The 15,577-nt window shown below is 49.1% G+C and overlaps 2 protein-coding genes across 12 annotated transcripts in view; one reads left to right on the top strand and one right to left on the bottom strand.

Annotated features, from left to right (window-relative positions):
* The window catches only part of IFT140 (intraflagellar transport 140), a 65,853-nt gene extending 53,477 nt beyond the window's left edge, over positions 1-12,376 (bottom strand). For 5 of the 8 annotated variants that reach the window (XM_073214381.1, XM_017641428.3, XM_073214385.1 and 2 more), the window contains exons 1-3: positions 12,264-12,376; positions 8,849-9,029; positions 6,786-7,007 (exon numbers count right to left, since the gene is read on the bottom strand). In XM_073214381.1, coding sequence (XP_073070482.1) covers positions 6,786-7,007; positions 8,849-8,995 — 369 coding nt within the window. In that variant the 5' untranslated portion in view covers positions 8,996-9,029; positions 12,264-12,376. Of the gene's footprint in view, positions 1-6,785; positions 7,008-8,848; positions 9,030-11,303; positions 11,399-12,075; positions 12,238-12,263 lie in introns of those variants that run through there. The other 3 variants (XM_073214382.1, XM_073214384.1, XM_073214383.1) reach the window with 3 other exon arrangements.
* A 1,634-nt stretch (positions 12,377-14,010) lies between these two features.
* The window catches only part of CRAMP1 (cramped chromatin regulator homolog 1), a 52,149-nt gene continuing 50,582 nt past the window's right edge, over positions 14,011-15,577 (top strand). For 2 of the 4 annotated variants that reach the window (XM_037005667.2, XM_037005665.2), the window contains exon 1: positions 14,011-14,325. The gene's annotated coding sequence lies outside the window, so the exon portion shown is untranslated. The remainder of the gene's footprint in view (positions 14,326-15,577) is intronic. The other 2 variants (XM_037005666.2, XM_073214371.1) reach the window with 2 other exon arrangements.

The following is a 15,577-nucleotide window of genomic DNA, read 5'->3' as shown; positions in this document are numbered from 1 at the left end:
TTATCCATTCACCTATGGATGGACCTTTAAGTCGTTTCAATATCTTGGCTACCACAAACAGTCTGGCAATAGCATAGGGGTGCATGTGTCTTTTCGAATCAGGGATTTTGATCTCTAAGGGTAAATTCCTAAAGTGGAATCACTGGGTTGTATGGTGTTCCTGTTTTTACTTTTTGAGGAAGCTCCTATCCCTCCCCACAGCTGTTGCACCGATCCACAGTCCCACCGACAGAGTAGGAGGCCCCTTCCCCCACACCCTCACCAACACTTGTCACCCTGTCTTCTGGATGGTGGCCGTTCTGACTGGCGTCAGGCGGTGTCTCGCTGGCTCCGACCTGCATGTCCCTGGTGATCAGCGACACGGAGTATCTTCCCATGCGCCTGTTGGCCATTTATATCTCTTCTTTGGAGGTTGTTTGTTTTTCTGGTGTTGAATCATGTGAGTTCTTTATATATTTTGGATGTTAACCCCTTAACCCCTTATTGGATAAATCACGTACAGATATATCCTCCCACAGTGTAGGGTGCCTTTTTATTCTGTGGATGGTGTCCTTTGCTGTGCAGAAGCTTTTTAGTTTGATGTAGTCCCACTTGTTCATTTTTGCTTTTGTTTCCCTTGCCCATAGAGATGTGTCTGGAAAAAAGTGACTTACGTTTTTATGTTCAAGAGATGTTTTTTAATTTTGGTATCACTAATCTACAATTACATGAGCAGCAGTATGGTTACTAGACTCCCCCCATCACCAAGTCCCCCCTACATACCCCACTACAGTCACTGTCTATCAGCGTAGTAAGATGTTATAGAATCACTACTTGTCTTCTCTGTGTTGCACAGCCATCCCGTGCTCTCCCCTACATTATGTGTGCTAATCGTAATGGCCCATTTCCCCCCTATCCCTCCCCTCCCACCCATCCTCCCCAGTCCCTTCCCCTTTGGTAACTGTTAGTCCATTCGTGGGTTCTGTGATTCTGCTGCTGTTTTGTTCCTTCAGTTTTTCTTTGCTCTTATACTCCACATATGAGTGAAATCATTTGGTACTTGTCTTTCTCCACCTGACTTATTTCACTGAGCATAAGAGCCTCTAGCTCCATCCATGTTGTTGCAAATGGTAGGGTTTGTTTTCTTCTTATGGCTGAATAGTATTCCATTGTGTATATGTACCACTCTTCCTTATCCATTCATCTACTGATGGACATTTAAGTTGCTTCCATTTCTTGGCTATTGTAAATAGTGCTGTGATAAACATAGGGGTGCATCTGTCTTTTTCAAACTGGACTGCTGCATTCTTGGTAAATTCCTAGAAGTGAAATTGCTGGGTCAAATTGAATTTCTATTTTGAGCTTTTTCCACAATGGTTGAACTAATTTACATTTCCACCAACAGTGTAGGAGGGTTCCCCTTTCTCCACAACCTCGCCAACATTTGTTGTTGTTTGTCTTTTGGATGGTGGTGGTCCTTACTGGTGTGAGGTGATATCTCATTGTGGTTTTAATTTTTTGCTAGGTATTTTATTCTTTTTGATGCAATTGTGGATGGAATTGTTTTCCTGATTTCTCTCTCTGTTAGTTCATTGTTAATGTATAGGAATGCCACATATTTCTGCATATTAATTTTGTATCCTGCGACTTTGCTGAATTCAGATATTAGATCTAGTAGTTCTGGAGTAGATTCTTTAGGGTTTTTTATGTACAATATCATGTCATCTGCAAACAGGGACAATTTAACTTCTTCTTTGACTATCTGGATGCCTTTTATTTCTTTGTGTTGTCTGATTGCCATGGCTAGGACCTCCAGTACTATGCTGAATAGAAATGGGGAAAGTGGGCATCCCTGTCTTGTTCCCAATCTTAAAGGAAAAGCTTTTAGCTTCTCGCTTTTAAATATAATGTTGGCTGTGGGTTTGTCATATATGGCCTTTATTATGTTGAGGTACTTGCCCACTATACTCATTTTGTTGGGAGTTTTTATCATGAACAGATATTGAATTTTGTCAAATGCTTTTTCAGCATCTATGGGGATAATCATGTGGTTTTTGTCCTTCTTTTTGTTGATGTGGTGGATGATGTTGATGGATTTTTGAATGTTGTACCATCCTTGCATCCCTGGGATGAAACCCACTTGATCATAGTGTATGATCCTCTTGATGTATTTTTGAATTTGGTCTGCTAATATTTTGTTGAGTATTTTTGTATCTATGTTCATCAGGGATATTGGTCTGAAATTTTCTTTTTTTGTGGGGTCTTTGCCTGGTTTTGGTATTATAGTGGTACTGGCTTCATAGAATGAGTTTGGAAGTATTCCCTCCTCTTCGATATTTTGGAAAATTTTAAGGAGAATGGGTATTATGTCTTCTCTAAATGTCTGATAAAATTCAACGGTGAAGCCATCTGGCGTGGGAGTTTTGTTCTTGGGTAGTTTTTTGATTACCGCTTCAATTTCGTTGCTGGTAATTGGTCTGTTTAGATTTTCTGTTTCTTCCTTGGTCAGCCTTGGAAAGTTGTATTTTTGTAGAAAGTTGTCCATTTCTTCTAGGCTATCTAGCTTGTTAGCATACAGATTTTCATGGTATTCTCTAATAATTCTTTGTACTTCTGTGGGGTCCGTCATGATTTTTCCTTTCTCATTTCTGATTCTGTTTATGTGTGTGGATTCTCTTTTTTTCTTAATTTTCCTGAAGAACCAGCTCTTGGTTTTGTTGATTTTTTCTATTGTTTTATTCTTGCCAATTTTATTTATTTCTTCTCTGATCTTTATTATGTCCCTCCTTCTGCTGACTTTGGGCCTCATTTGTTCTTTTCCCATTTCAATAACTGTGACTTTAGACTATTCATTTGGGATTGTTCTTCCTGTTGAAGAGATTTTTGCCTATGTTTTCTTCTAGGAATTTTATGTCTTACATTTGGATCTTTAATCCATTTCAAGTTTATTCTTTTTTTTTAAATTACAAAACTGTTACATGCCCCACGAAAAATCCAAACAATTCAAATTCAATGCAGACATCAGAAACTCTTCCAACGTGTCCCTCTCGTCCTTACTCCCCAGAGGAAATGACTGTCATGTGTTCAGTTTTTAAGACAAACTTTTGATCTGAGTAGATTCAGATTCTCAGAGCAGACGCAAAGACAGAGAAGCCCCACACCTGCGCCTAGTTGCTCCTGTTACAGATCTTACATCCAGTGGGCCGTGTCTCAGCATTAATGTGCCAACACAGACACGTCACTGTGTACCCACACTTCCTCAGCTCCTCCCCGGCCCTCCCATGTGACAGACATGTCATCCGGCCTCCCAGGCTGTTCTGGGCTGGGACAGAGCCCCAGGCTCTCCAGTTCTGACATTTTGAGGACTATGAGGGTTTTTGCAGAATGTCCCTCTACGTTGACTTGTCTAGTTTCCTCACCAGGGTCTGGGGTTGTGGGTTCAGGGAGAAGACCACAGAGATCAAGCACCCTTCTTGGCACCCCATCAGGGGTCCAGGCCACTGACACGACCTGCCTCTGCTGATGCTGAGTCTGCAATCCTGGCCGAGGATGTGTCTGCGACCCTCTCCCCTGGGAAGTTCCTCAGGGTCCCCTTTCCTTCCTCTGCTGTTTGGACACCCACACTTAGGAGAGTTATGGCTCACCCCCTTGAGCATGGTGTATCTGCATAAATCATTTGGGATTCTTCAGTACAGGAGCTGGGTCTCTTTTCCACACTGACTTATTTATGAAATCATAGATTTATATTAGTATGGACCCATGAACATTTATTTTCTACTTTGGGGTATAATCCAATGTAATTTTATTCATTTTGATGTTCCAGTTGGTCCAGCTGTGGTCACTGGCAGCTCTTTTGGTTGGTTCCTGTGACCCTTTGACAACCTGGTCACTGTGGGTTCGGGGAGCACTTTATTTTCTGGCTCTACAGAGGCCTGGGGCTCACTGCCCTGGCCCTAACACCAGCCATTTTTCCAAGGAGCCCTGGTTCCCTTTATTGTTGGAAACTAAAGGAAGCTGGATCTGGGTGCTGGGTGTGTTCCATGTTCACTCGGAAAGTCATCAGAGTCTCAGTCATCCAGGGTTCACGGCGGGCAGGAGATGCCACCGCCTGGAATGACCCAGTCCCGGAGGTGGGCTTTGTGGTTGGGGACAGCACACGCATTATGTCCATTTGGAGTCTCCTCTGCTTTGGTGCCCAAGCATCCCCAAGGCCTGCTTCCTGCTCAAGGTCACCGGACACCCCTCCTCCTACCCTTTCAGTCAGCACCGATTCCACGGTCCCCTCAGGCCGCTGGCATCACTTCCCTGTATATCAGAATATGGTTTCCAAATAATTTCAGCCTCAAAAAGCAACATGTACAGAACAACTCTAAGAAAAGTCATGGAAGATCAAAGGTAGTATCTGCACACTTTGAATAGTGTGTATGTCACAAAGCCAACTTTCTAGTGCTTAGTAATTTTTTCAAAAATGATATTAAAAATATACCACTTGCCTAGTGAAAAACACACACAAAGACAGAAAATGAAAAGGCCGCTGTCACTGCACACAGCCCTCCCTCGAGAGCGCACCCAGGGGCCCTGTGGGGCTGCCTGCTATGAGACCCACACAGGAATGCAGAGACATTGCTCTGCTCTGTCCTCCCAAGGCAACCATCCAGAACTCATTTTTTAAATGTAAGTATGACTTAGCATGTCCAGATTCCTAGGCTATTATTCTGAGGAAGAAGGTGTTCAATGCAAAAGTTCAGAGTGCCTGTGCCCAAGGAGCAGTGACTTCTGCTCCGTCGCATGACCGTGCACCTGTGCTGACACAGGGACAGACGCCCATCAGAAAATCCAGAAAAATGGGCACACGGTATGAACAGCAAAGGGCGTGTACGCGGCTCTTCTAGGTAACAGTCACCCTCAGTAGCAAGAGTGCAGACGGACACCACTGTGCCGTCACTTTCCAGGCAGAACTCTGATCTGGGCACAACACCGCGGGGAACCACGGGCGGCGTGTCAGTGCGGTGCGCACAGCCCCACAGAGGGGTTCTGCGAACGCTCACCGAACCATGGGGGCATGTACCCTGTGGCCCAGATGCCCTGCTTCTAGGAATCCCTCTGAAGTGCCACATGTGAGAAACGGCAAGAGCAGGTTAGCCACTGCGTCAGCGTCTGTTCAGCGAAAGCTTGGAGGAGGCCAAAATGCTTACCGACAGGGCTGGTGGCACGGCGCTCACACAATGAAGAGCTGCTTAAAAGAGAAGAGAGTCCTCTGGTGACCAGCACAGAGGGCGCTGACAGAGCAGCGAGGAACAGGGGGCCAGAGTGGGCGGGCTGCACCCACACTCTCCTCTGGAGGACTAGGAAAAACGGAGGAGGCGGCAGCTCTGTGAGCTACAGGGAATCCTGGGGGGAAAGGCATCTGAACTGCAGGACGTTCTATAGAGTAACTAGTCTGGACTCCTCAAAATGTTGGTGTCACAGAAGACCCGGAAGGAAGAGAGGAGGGAAAGGATGACATCAGGAAACAGTGCTGAGAGGAGACTGGAGAGAGATGACGGTCAGAGACACGCGCCTGGCTGGGTCCTGGGTTCAGACAAAACCAGCCACCGGCGTCGCCGGGGCCACCGGAGACACGCTGATGCGGACTGAGCACCGAGGCCCCGCACCGCCTCAGCAATGACTTCCCTGCGCGTGCGGCCGCAGCACACCCTGTTCTCAGGAGGTCCGTGCTGAAGTAGGTAGGCGCAAGTGTGATGTCTGGGACAAACTCCCAGATATTCAGGCAAAAGGGTGAGCGAGCAGATGTGCCCACACGTTAACAACCGCTGAGTTCACGTGAAGGGCACCTGGGTGCTCCTCGTACTGGTCCTGCAACGCCTCTAGAGGGTTGAAGCTTTTCAAAACCTGAAGTCGGGGAGGAACGCCTGTGCCCGCCTGCAGAGACTTGGGAGAGCGACTTCAGGGCTTCAGGGAGCTGTAAGCACCTGAGGGCAGGGGGCACGGGGGTGGAGGGTCCTCCCTGTTTGTACCTGTTCATACCTTTTGAACTTTTAAACACATACATGTATCACCTTAAACATGTAAAATAAGTGAATTCATTGTAAACTTTCTGCCATATATTTGTGAATCAAAAGAAGTCTAGACCAGTGTTAACCCATGGGCACCGGTGACATCTTGGGTTGGATAACTCTCTGCTGTAGGGTCTGTCCTGTGCATGCCAGGATGTTCACCAGTACCTCTGGCTGCCACCCACTAGATGCCACAGAAGCAACCCCCTGTCACCAGAGTGACAATAAAAATGGTCTCCAGAACTGTCAAGTCTCCTCGGGGCAAACTGAGATGGTTAAGAAGCTCTGGGTCGTACAGTTAGGACCAGGGTCCCCCAGACAACAAGGAAGTGTGCTCAGGGAGCCGGTGACTTGGGGTGCTATGAAAGTGTTAGGGCCTGAGGTACTCACCCATATTTATGAATGTTTTTACCCAGAAAAGCTCATTTAAAAAGTCATAGACATGGTATGTGGGGGGGACTTGGTGAAGGGGGGAGCCTAGTAAACATAATGTCTTTCATGTAATAGTAGATTAATGATAGCAAAAAAAAAAAAAAAAGTCATAGACATACCTCTGCCGTAAAGTGAGTGGGATGGTAGAATTTTCAAAATAAAACAAAATCTACCATGACATCTGGCAAGATCAACTGATTTAGACAACCACACATTTCTAATAATTCGTTTTTTCCAACCGCCCTTCCCAATGTGCGTCCCTAGGAGTACGGACAGTGAAATGCTGGCGTCTGAAAACAGTGTCAAGCATCTGCTTACCCTGTCCCCTGACACGAGGCAGCTCCCGCTGGGGCTCCACTGGAGGACAGTGACGTCGGCGGTGTGTGTCAGGGGGACCACATGCTGCTCTTTCTCCTGCTTATTGAACACTGTCACCTCCCCCGTCTCCCAGCCAACAGCCAGGATCAGCCGTGTAGGGTGCCAGCTCAGGGAAGTGACCCGGAATGACCTCTCGATATGCATATCGGGCACGTGCTCACCCTACGACAGACAAGAGGCAAATCCCATATCACAGAGGGTGGCAGCTACTCTGAGAATTCATGGCTGATCAACAGACTTGACATCAGCCAGAAGATATCAAGAGCTGGTTCTTAAGGAAATGTTATATTTAATTTTCACAGAATACCAACCTTGTCCCTAGCTGAGCTATAAAAGCACAAAGTTAACACTCAACTGACCATGCTGAGCAGCTTACCAAGGAGTATGACCTCATACTCACAGCTGCTGTGACTAGCTAGCATTTTGATGGGTCCAATAAAAGTTTATTGATAAAAACAAGCAGTGGGCTGGTGGGTGAAGTTCATTGACCCCAATGTTCTAAGCGTTGTCAGGTGAACCCAAGAACCATTTACAAGGTCAAAGTAATTTTCAGAATGATGCTAAGAAGTCACTAGCCTTGTTTACTCTCATCTCAGGAGTGCGCAGTGGAATTTTCCAGAGGCCATGTGACTCGTGATGATATCACTGCTCTGACAGCTAATGGAATATGTGTTTGTATATTCTTCGTTTTGTAGTATTTTCTAAGGAAGTAGATTTAGGGCATAAGTATGTGAGTTTTCAGAGAGTAACTTGGTTTGTTCTCAGTAGTACTGGGCTCTTCCCAGAAATCTCCAGTTATAGCTAGATTAGCGGCTTCATTATCATCCCATAAATCATTGTTTTGACATCCTAAAGTTTTCCTTGTACAAATTAGAAACACAAGAAATACACTTTAATAGCTTTTTAAAAATTTTCTAAATTTTTAAGTTGTATCTAAAATTGTTATTTTTGAACTTAATAGTATTTATTCTAAAGAAGATGCCATAATACATACCAAAGAATTCTCTGGCTCCTAGATGGGAGGAATCTACTCCAAGGAAGCTGGGCAACACTGTGCTTGGTGCTGGGGCTGGACTAACAAAACAGATGGGGCCCCTGGCTGAGCTTCCATCTCCAGAGGGGCGACGGGCACATGCCCCAGATGAGACCTCTGAACTGAGTGCGCACACAGGCGCGTTTGCCCTTGTAACAGGAGGGCGACTTCCCTGGAGGGTGCCCACTGAGCCACTTTTGTCTGGAGGCTTAATGCAGTAACTGAGCAAACAGGCCAGGGGAGGCTCTCCTGCACGGAGGGTGCAGCACGGGCGCCTGGGAAGGCTATGGGAGCCTCGCCTGTCTGCAGGCCAAAGGCAGAGCATGTGCGGGAGATAGGCAGCGCCAGGCCTTGGGGGTCCTGGGCACCACAGAGGGGTCTCTGTCCTTACCCAAGGTGCAACGCAGGGTTGGGAGAGGTAAGAGTAGGAGAGATTCCATCTGGGGCCCCAAGGGACAGTCTGCCCATGTGGGGCTGGCATGGGGTGGCCCTCGAGGATGCGGCTGCTGTGGTGAGGAAGCTGTACTGGTTTCCCAGAGGCTTGGGGGTAAACAGAGGAAACTTGGCAATGGATTACGGGTCGGGGGAGTTCAGGGTCATTGCCGGGCTCCATGCTGGGCATCGGGACACAGGGTGCGACCTTCATGGAGCAGGAGACACCGACATTCAGCCTTTGCAGGGAAGTGTGGGGCAGGAGCAGCGTGGGGCAAAGTTTTGGCCTTGTGGAGTTTGAGGTCTGTTTGAAACACCCAGGAGCTATCCCACAGGCAGATGGAGTCCTAAGTCTGCAGCTCGGGGGACTTGTGAGCATGAGGTGTGGGTTTCTACCCCCACACACACCTTGCCCCCGCCAGATACACACACAGCCCCCCACCGCACACACCCTGCCCCACACATACATGCACACACACAAGAGAGACAAGAGCCAGAGCTACTCAAGTCAGAATTGCAGCTTCCTTCCAGAACTCACCTGTTCCAGATATACATTCACGCTGCCCCCCGAGGTTGTACTGACAGAGGCGACTGCCAGGAGTGGCTGGACAGGGTGCCAACTGAGGTGGGAAGGAGAGCCGACTGAGTCTGGGGCTTCAAGTCGGTGGTCGAAATACAGGGCCATGATGAACGTCAGACCTAGTCAGAGCTGAACACCGCTGAAAAAAAAAACAACCAAGTCCTGTAAGTTTTGAACAAAATAAAATGACTACATGATTGGGAAAGAGAAGTGTCACAAACCTACGATTGTAAAACATTCAGCAACTTATAAATAAATACGTCTCCAGAGCAATACAGGTAATTTCATGTGGGAGTGAGCTCCGAAAGAGGAAAAAATACAATTAGAACCAAGGGATTGGACCTGGAATGATCCAGGGTGTGATGGAAAAGAATAAAAGAGTGCCGTAAAGACAGTAAGAAGCCAGCCCTGCAATCCAGACCACACACACAGTGATTGTTGGCCATTCTGATTCCAATCCTAATAAAGGTAACTTATATGTCTATAGCTCCCCTTTAAGAAAACTTTCATTTCAAACCAAAAAAAGCACAAACTGCTTCACAAGAGAAATATACAAAAAACCCTAGTACTCAATGTCCGATAAAGCCTGAAAGCCAAGACTGCTTCTCCCTCTGACTCTCAGATAGTAGAAGGCAAGAGGACTCCTTTGCCAGACTCAAGAAGGCAAGGCCACGACCACTGTGGACTTGAACTGGATTAGAACTTAGTGTCTTTCTTTCCTGGAAAAGATGTGCATTCTGGCCCTTTGGAAAGGGGGGAGTGTGGTGGATGAACCTACGCTAACTAGGACAGAAAAGAGCATTTTTTATTATCCAATTTCAACCCATTAGGAGGGCTTTCATCAGAAAAACAGAAAATAACAAGTGTGGTGAGGATGGGGAGAAATTGGAACCCTTGTGCATCGCTGCTGGGAGTGTGAGACGGCGCAGCCGCTGCGGAAAACAGTACAGTGGCTCCTTTATTTTGAACACAGAATCACCATATGCCCTAGGAAGTCCGCTTCTGGGTACACACTCAAGAGAACTGAAATCAGGGACTTGACCAGATACTTGCACACCAATATTCACAGCAGCATTACTCACAATAGCCAAAAGGTGGTTACTACCCAAACGTCTACTGATGGATGAATGAATAAACAAAATGTGGTAAATTCATACAGTGGAATGTTATTCAGCCTTGAGAAGATGAAAAAGTTCTGGAGAGGATAGTGGGGATAGTAACACAATATGTGAGTGTGCTTAATGCCCCTGCACTGTATATTACAAATGCTTAGAATGGTAAGTTTTATGTTTCGCATATTTAAATACAACAAAAACGTTGTGCAAAAAAATTATTCAACCCCTGCAAACTTCTCACTAGAGTAGGGAATGGACTGTGCTGTTTGCTTTTAGCAATATGACGGTGTATCAGAGGGAGCCATAAAAGCTAGTTTGCACCTGGAGAAGGGACGCCACTCAGTGAGAAGCCAGAAGGCATGGGGGCACAAATGACAGTCACATTTCAAATGTCTACCTTTTTCCTTTGACTCTATACCCTGAATACTAAACAAGGGCACGATTTTTGAGGGTGGGCACACTAATGGCAGAGCTCCTAGATGTGGCTCCCACGGGGGCAGCCAGGCTCTGGCTGAGGGGGCAGGGCGGGTGAGGACTGGAGTCAGGGGCAGGGGCAGGATCCAGGGGCTCCTGCACACACACATCACTTAGGGGACAGCTACATGGGTCAGTGTTCTTGCTGCAAATCTTCAAGCAAAGCCATTAAAAATGAAAACACACCAGATAAAAACCTGGGCTATTTAATACAGCAAAGGACACCTTTTACAATGAGTTTTAACATGTTGCAGCCAACAAAGGGTCTAAATCCTGGGCTATGGGAAATTTGTATTCCTATTTAACAGGTTTGTGAAAATATGCCTCTGAAAAGTGAGCAGCATGTTAATGTGCGGTTATGATGGAGAGTTACAACGCCACTTGAAGTTAAACCTGATTTCTCTTGTCTTTTTAATTTCAAATGTCGCCTTGTAATAAAACATATATTACTAACAGGTTTTTAAATAACTCTTTTCCTGCCTGAACATTCCCCGGAGGTGCTCTTACATTCCAACTTTGAGTTCTCCATCCTTGCACTCAGATTTTATTGCAAATGTGTGTGTTTGACCATCCTCCACTCCCTACCAGATCATCTGCCCCAGAGGGCGGGAGGCCATGGGAATGCCCCCAGTCCTCTAGAACAATGCCTAGCAAAGAAAAATATTCTTGATGTTTTGTTAGTTGTAAAAAGTAGGTCACAGGCTAGGGTCAGTGAGTCCATTTTTACACAGTGTATGTTTTTTTTCATCATTCTTTTTACCTGCATTCTAACATTTTTCTTTAAGGAACAACTGTTATCTGCCTAATTATGAAAGAAAAGTTACCAAGGCTGCTTCTGGTTTCCAGGCAGCCCGCTCTCCACCCTTCTTGAGACCGTACTTATGTTTTGCTTCATAAACTCCTGCTGTTTAAAACTGTCCTAAAAAAAAAAGTTTCCAAAGTAAAACACAAGGAAAAGCGCTGACGACCAATGAAATCATTACCTGATGCCATGTATTCATGGCATCAGGTCAGAAACAAGTGCGCTTCCGTTTCTAGGGTCCTCTGAACACAAAACGATTTGGCACATGTATAAATACTGGGGGAAAGAAAAGGAATTCCATGTGTCCTGATGTCTCCTCTCGCCTCCAACACTCCAACTTCTTGGGCCCCCACTACACCCGCCTTTGGGAAAGATTCTGTTGAGCCCGTTCACCCACGGGGTCCGGCTTACTAAGGCTCATTTTAGCGGCGCTACCGCCCGCAGATGCGGCTCGAGGGGCAGGAAGAGCTGCGGGGCCTCGGGGGCGTGCGGGGACGGCACTAGCGGCCACCGCGGGAAGCCTGCGCGCTGGGCCACGGCCCCCGGGGCCGGACGGCGCCGGGTCCCAGCCGCACCGGCGACGCCAAGGGAAGCCTTCTCTGGTTCTGGACCCGGGGCCGCAGGACCCAGCGCGCAAAGGCGGATTTTTTGTGTTCCTGCCCGCGGTATCACCCGGAGCCCTGCCGGCGCCGCCCAGCCCCCGCCCGGTCCCCCGGGCCTCGCCCAGCCTCGCCCAGCCCCGCCGCCCTCAGTCGGCCCAGGACTGCGCCTGAGGAGGCCCGTCTCGCGCTCACCGCTCCGACGCCGAGCGTGCGGCCCGTGGCCTTGACCTGCGGCCGGGCCGAGGCCGGATTTCCGGACGAAAATAACCTTGTCGCCGCCCGCCCCAGCCCCGACCCCGGCTCCGGCGCGCCTCGGCGCCCCTACCCCGCCATGCGCCAGGCCACCGGCCCGGTCAGCCCTCGCCCCAGACCGGACTTACCTCCCGACAGTCGTCGCGCCGCCGCGCGTTGCCGGGACAACAGCTGCGAGCAGAATGCGGAAACAGCCGAAGGTGAGAGACGCGGGCACCGAGACAGCCCGAAGTGCCCCGGGAGGCCGGAAATAGCCGAAGACGATCGGGAGTGTTCGTGCTGCGCGGAGGGCTGCATCGCCCGCGGGCGCCCCGGGCAGCGACTAGCCGGTCCCCGAGACAGTTTCTTCGCACCGCAGCCGCGGACTAGAATCAACGTTAGTTTGGAAAGGGGCTGAGAGGCCAGGATGTGCCGTCCTGTGCAGAGAAGGGAAGCTGGGGGGAATTTCTGTACGTGTGACGGGGATGCAAAGCCTGGGGGGCCCCGCTCAGTAGTTACACCTTTCCAACCTCTTAGGCCTCAGAGGTGGGGGAGAGGAAGTGGAGCACGGCCTCAGAGACTGTGGGGGAAACACGGGACGCCACCTGAAGATTCTCCTCTCTGGCCACTCCAATTGCTGGGGCTTCTGGACTCCCAAACGCTTGCTAGGCTCGCTGTTGTGTCTTGTCTCAAAGAGGAAGCAAGTATTTCCGAGAAAAGCCTATCGATTCGACATAGTTCTATGACTTATTAGGTAACCTAGGCGTTCAGTGCTTTGGGTACTATATGGAACCTACGGTGAGAAAACGGTAGCCAAGGATACAGGTTCATCCCATTTGAAACCACCCTGATTCGTGGCAGCAGACTGCATTCCCAAGGGCGATTAGCAACGTGAGCCCTCGCTTTTCGGTCAGGTGTTTTTAAAGTAACTTAGAATTAACTTTGAAAACCAAAATAATGTCAGAGCCTTTAAAAAAATGGTTACTATAGCAAAAAGCAGCAAAAAGGTCTATCTTGTTAAACCAATGAGCAAAAAAAAGGAAAATGTAGGTACTACTGGATCCGACGCGATAGGTGCTGGATCGCATACGTGCAAGGAAGATTCTATTTTTAAAAAATCCATTTTCATAAACACTAGAATTTTTTTTTATTAAATACACTTGACACGTAACATTTTGTAAGTTTAAGATGTACAGAGTGTGACTTGCATATATTATTGTCATATATTGCCCATGCAGCGGTACTTAACACATTGCATAATTATAGCACAGTATTATTGTCTTGTCTTCACTGATCAGTGCATTAGACCTCTGCGGCTTGTTTACTGCTGCTCCTCACACGTCTGCACCCTTCAACACCACCACTCTTACCAACCACCACATAAACACCAGCATTTTGAAAACACTCCTTTATCGCCGTAGTGAAGAAAAATGAGCCAATGACCTTTAGCTATGCTAAAGAAGTTGAAGAGTACAGACTCGACCCAATAAAGGCTGTTTATCTGCCTCAGCTACACTTCCACATTACGTTGCTAAAAACCGCGTTCGCGTTCACGACTCCGCGCAGCGCGGCGTTTTCTTCTCACGCATCCGTCAACATGGCCACGGCCAATCAAAGCCCAGCGCTGACTCTATTGGCTGTCGGTACACCAATCCGGAGAGACGCACCGTCCCGCACGGCCGCGAGGTTAACGTCACAACATTACTGTCGTTGCAGGCCCGCCCCCTTCCTCCGCCCGGCGTCCGTGCGTGCATGTGCGCGCGCCGACTGCTGGCCAATGGGAGCGCCCCTGATGGGGCGCGTCTGTTGGAATCCCCGGGCGTGCTCGTCCCCGAGCACGTCGCCCCGCCTCGCCCCCGCCCCGCGCTCCCGCCGCCCCGCCCCGCCCCGCCCGGCGTCGCCGCGGTCTTCGCCGGCCGCCGTAGCCGGAACTGCTGTTGAGCGCGGCGGGCCGGGCCTCCGCGAGGCTGAGCGGCCGCTGCACCGGCGCCCGCTGTACCGGCGCCCGCAGCCCTGTTGGCAGCACGACGGCTGCGGAGGGGACGTGCTGGGCCGAGTGCTGCTCTGTGACCGCCTTCAAGGCGGGAGGATCACACCGGCGTCGCGGCCTCTCTGCAGCCGGGGCTGCCCGGCCCGGCCAGTTCTGAGGGCGCCTGGGAGGCCCCCGGGGGACCCGGGAAGCCAGGCTGCTGCGAGGCGTTGATGATAAAGGTGACCGAGGGTTGGGGCTCGGGAGGGGTGGGCTGCCCCGACCCGCTGTCACGGCGAGGTCCGACTCCCAGTCGCAGCTGGGCTTCGAGGGAAGCGGCCTGCGCCCTTGCGGCGGTGGTTACGCACGCGGTGCTTTGTCGGGGCGGCCCCGGGGAGCCCGGGAGGAGGGTTGTTGCCCTGACAGAGCCCTTTGTGTGCAGCCCGAAATCGGCTTTTAGAGCCGGGACTGTGCTTGGGGTGATTCCACCTCTGTGCTCAGTCAGGATGTTGGAGGTTTTCTCTGAAAGAATTCCATCCTTTCCTGTTAGGGGGAAAAGTCGGGAGTCGTGTCTCCCGAGTTCGGTTCAGTGTCTTCCAGTAGTCAGCCTGGCGAGCGGGCAGCTTTATCCTGTTGCGGCTCATGTGTGCTGTGCCTGGGTCCTGGGTCGACTGGATAGCTTTGGGGTGCTTGGTCCCTGGGCAGTAGGGTTCTCCACATTATGACCCAGGGAAAGGAAACTTGAGGATATTTTCAGGTGTCCTAAGGAGGACTGGATCGGTTGAGAATGAACAGTGAGCAGGCCTGTGCAATGAAGTCGTTCAAGTTTGGGTGTTTGTCTTGTATAGTTCTAGTCTTTGGCAGGCTCTGTTGTTCTTTAAAAGAGCATGAATTCAAATGACTTACAAGATCAATTTTAAGAGATGAAAGTGTTGCAGGTAAGTTTGTGACAGAATTCATCGGAGCAGCAGTGGGTGTCACTGATTTTTACTCACTTAAGAGCTTTCTAGGAGAGGTGCTGGGCCCTGATTCTGTTTTTCACTGCTACCTTTGACGCTCTGTACTCCTTTTCTTTTTAAATGAAATGTCCGCATCCTCAGCAGTTGTGTTGAACATGTAAAACTCAGTTTGGGCATAGTGGCAACACCTGTTGAGGAATGTAGTATCTCTCCTTTTTTGCTTACATGACTGTTTCTTGGCTTTATGATGTTGTGGGGCACCTAGTTTTCTTAGTGAATTTATTTTTGCATGGATCTGCTTCTGGAGCTACAAACACTTTTAGCGTCATCACACGGCAGTGGGTAAGAAAGTTAATTCACGAATTCTTTCAATGGCTGCCAAGAGTTTTAACACAGTTCTCTGTCACCCCTTCTGGCATCCGGACCTGGACAAAACCGTCGTGTCACTTTCACGGGTGGCTCCAGCCTGTCCCGTGCAACAGGCTCCTTCACTGCGAAAGCGATGTTCAGTTCGTGAATCCCGGCAGCAGCGCAC

This window comes from Manis javanica, chromosome 10, assembly GCF_040802235.1.
Source record: "Manis javanica isolate MJ-LG chromosome 10, MJ_LKY, whole genome shotgun sequence".
Lineage (NCBI taxonomy): Eukaryota > Metazoa > Chordata > Mammalia > Pholidota > Manidae > Manis > Manis javanica.
Note: the sequence above shows the minus strand (reverse complement) of the source record. Positions and strands in the feature narration are given on the sequence as shown.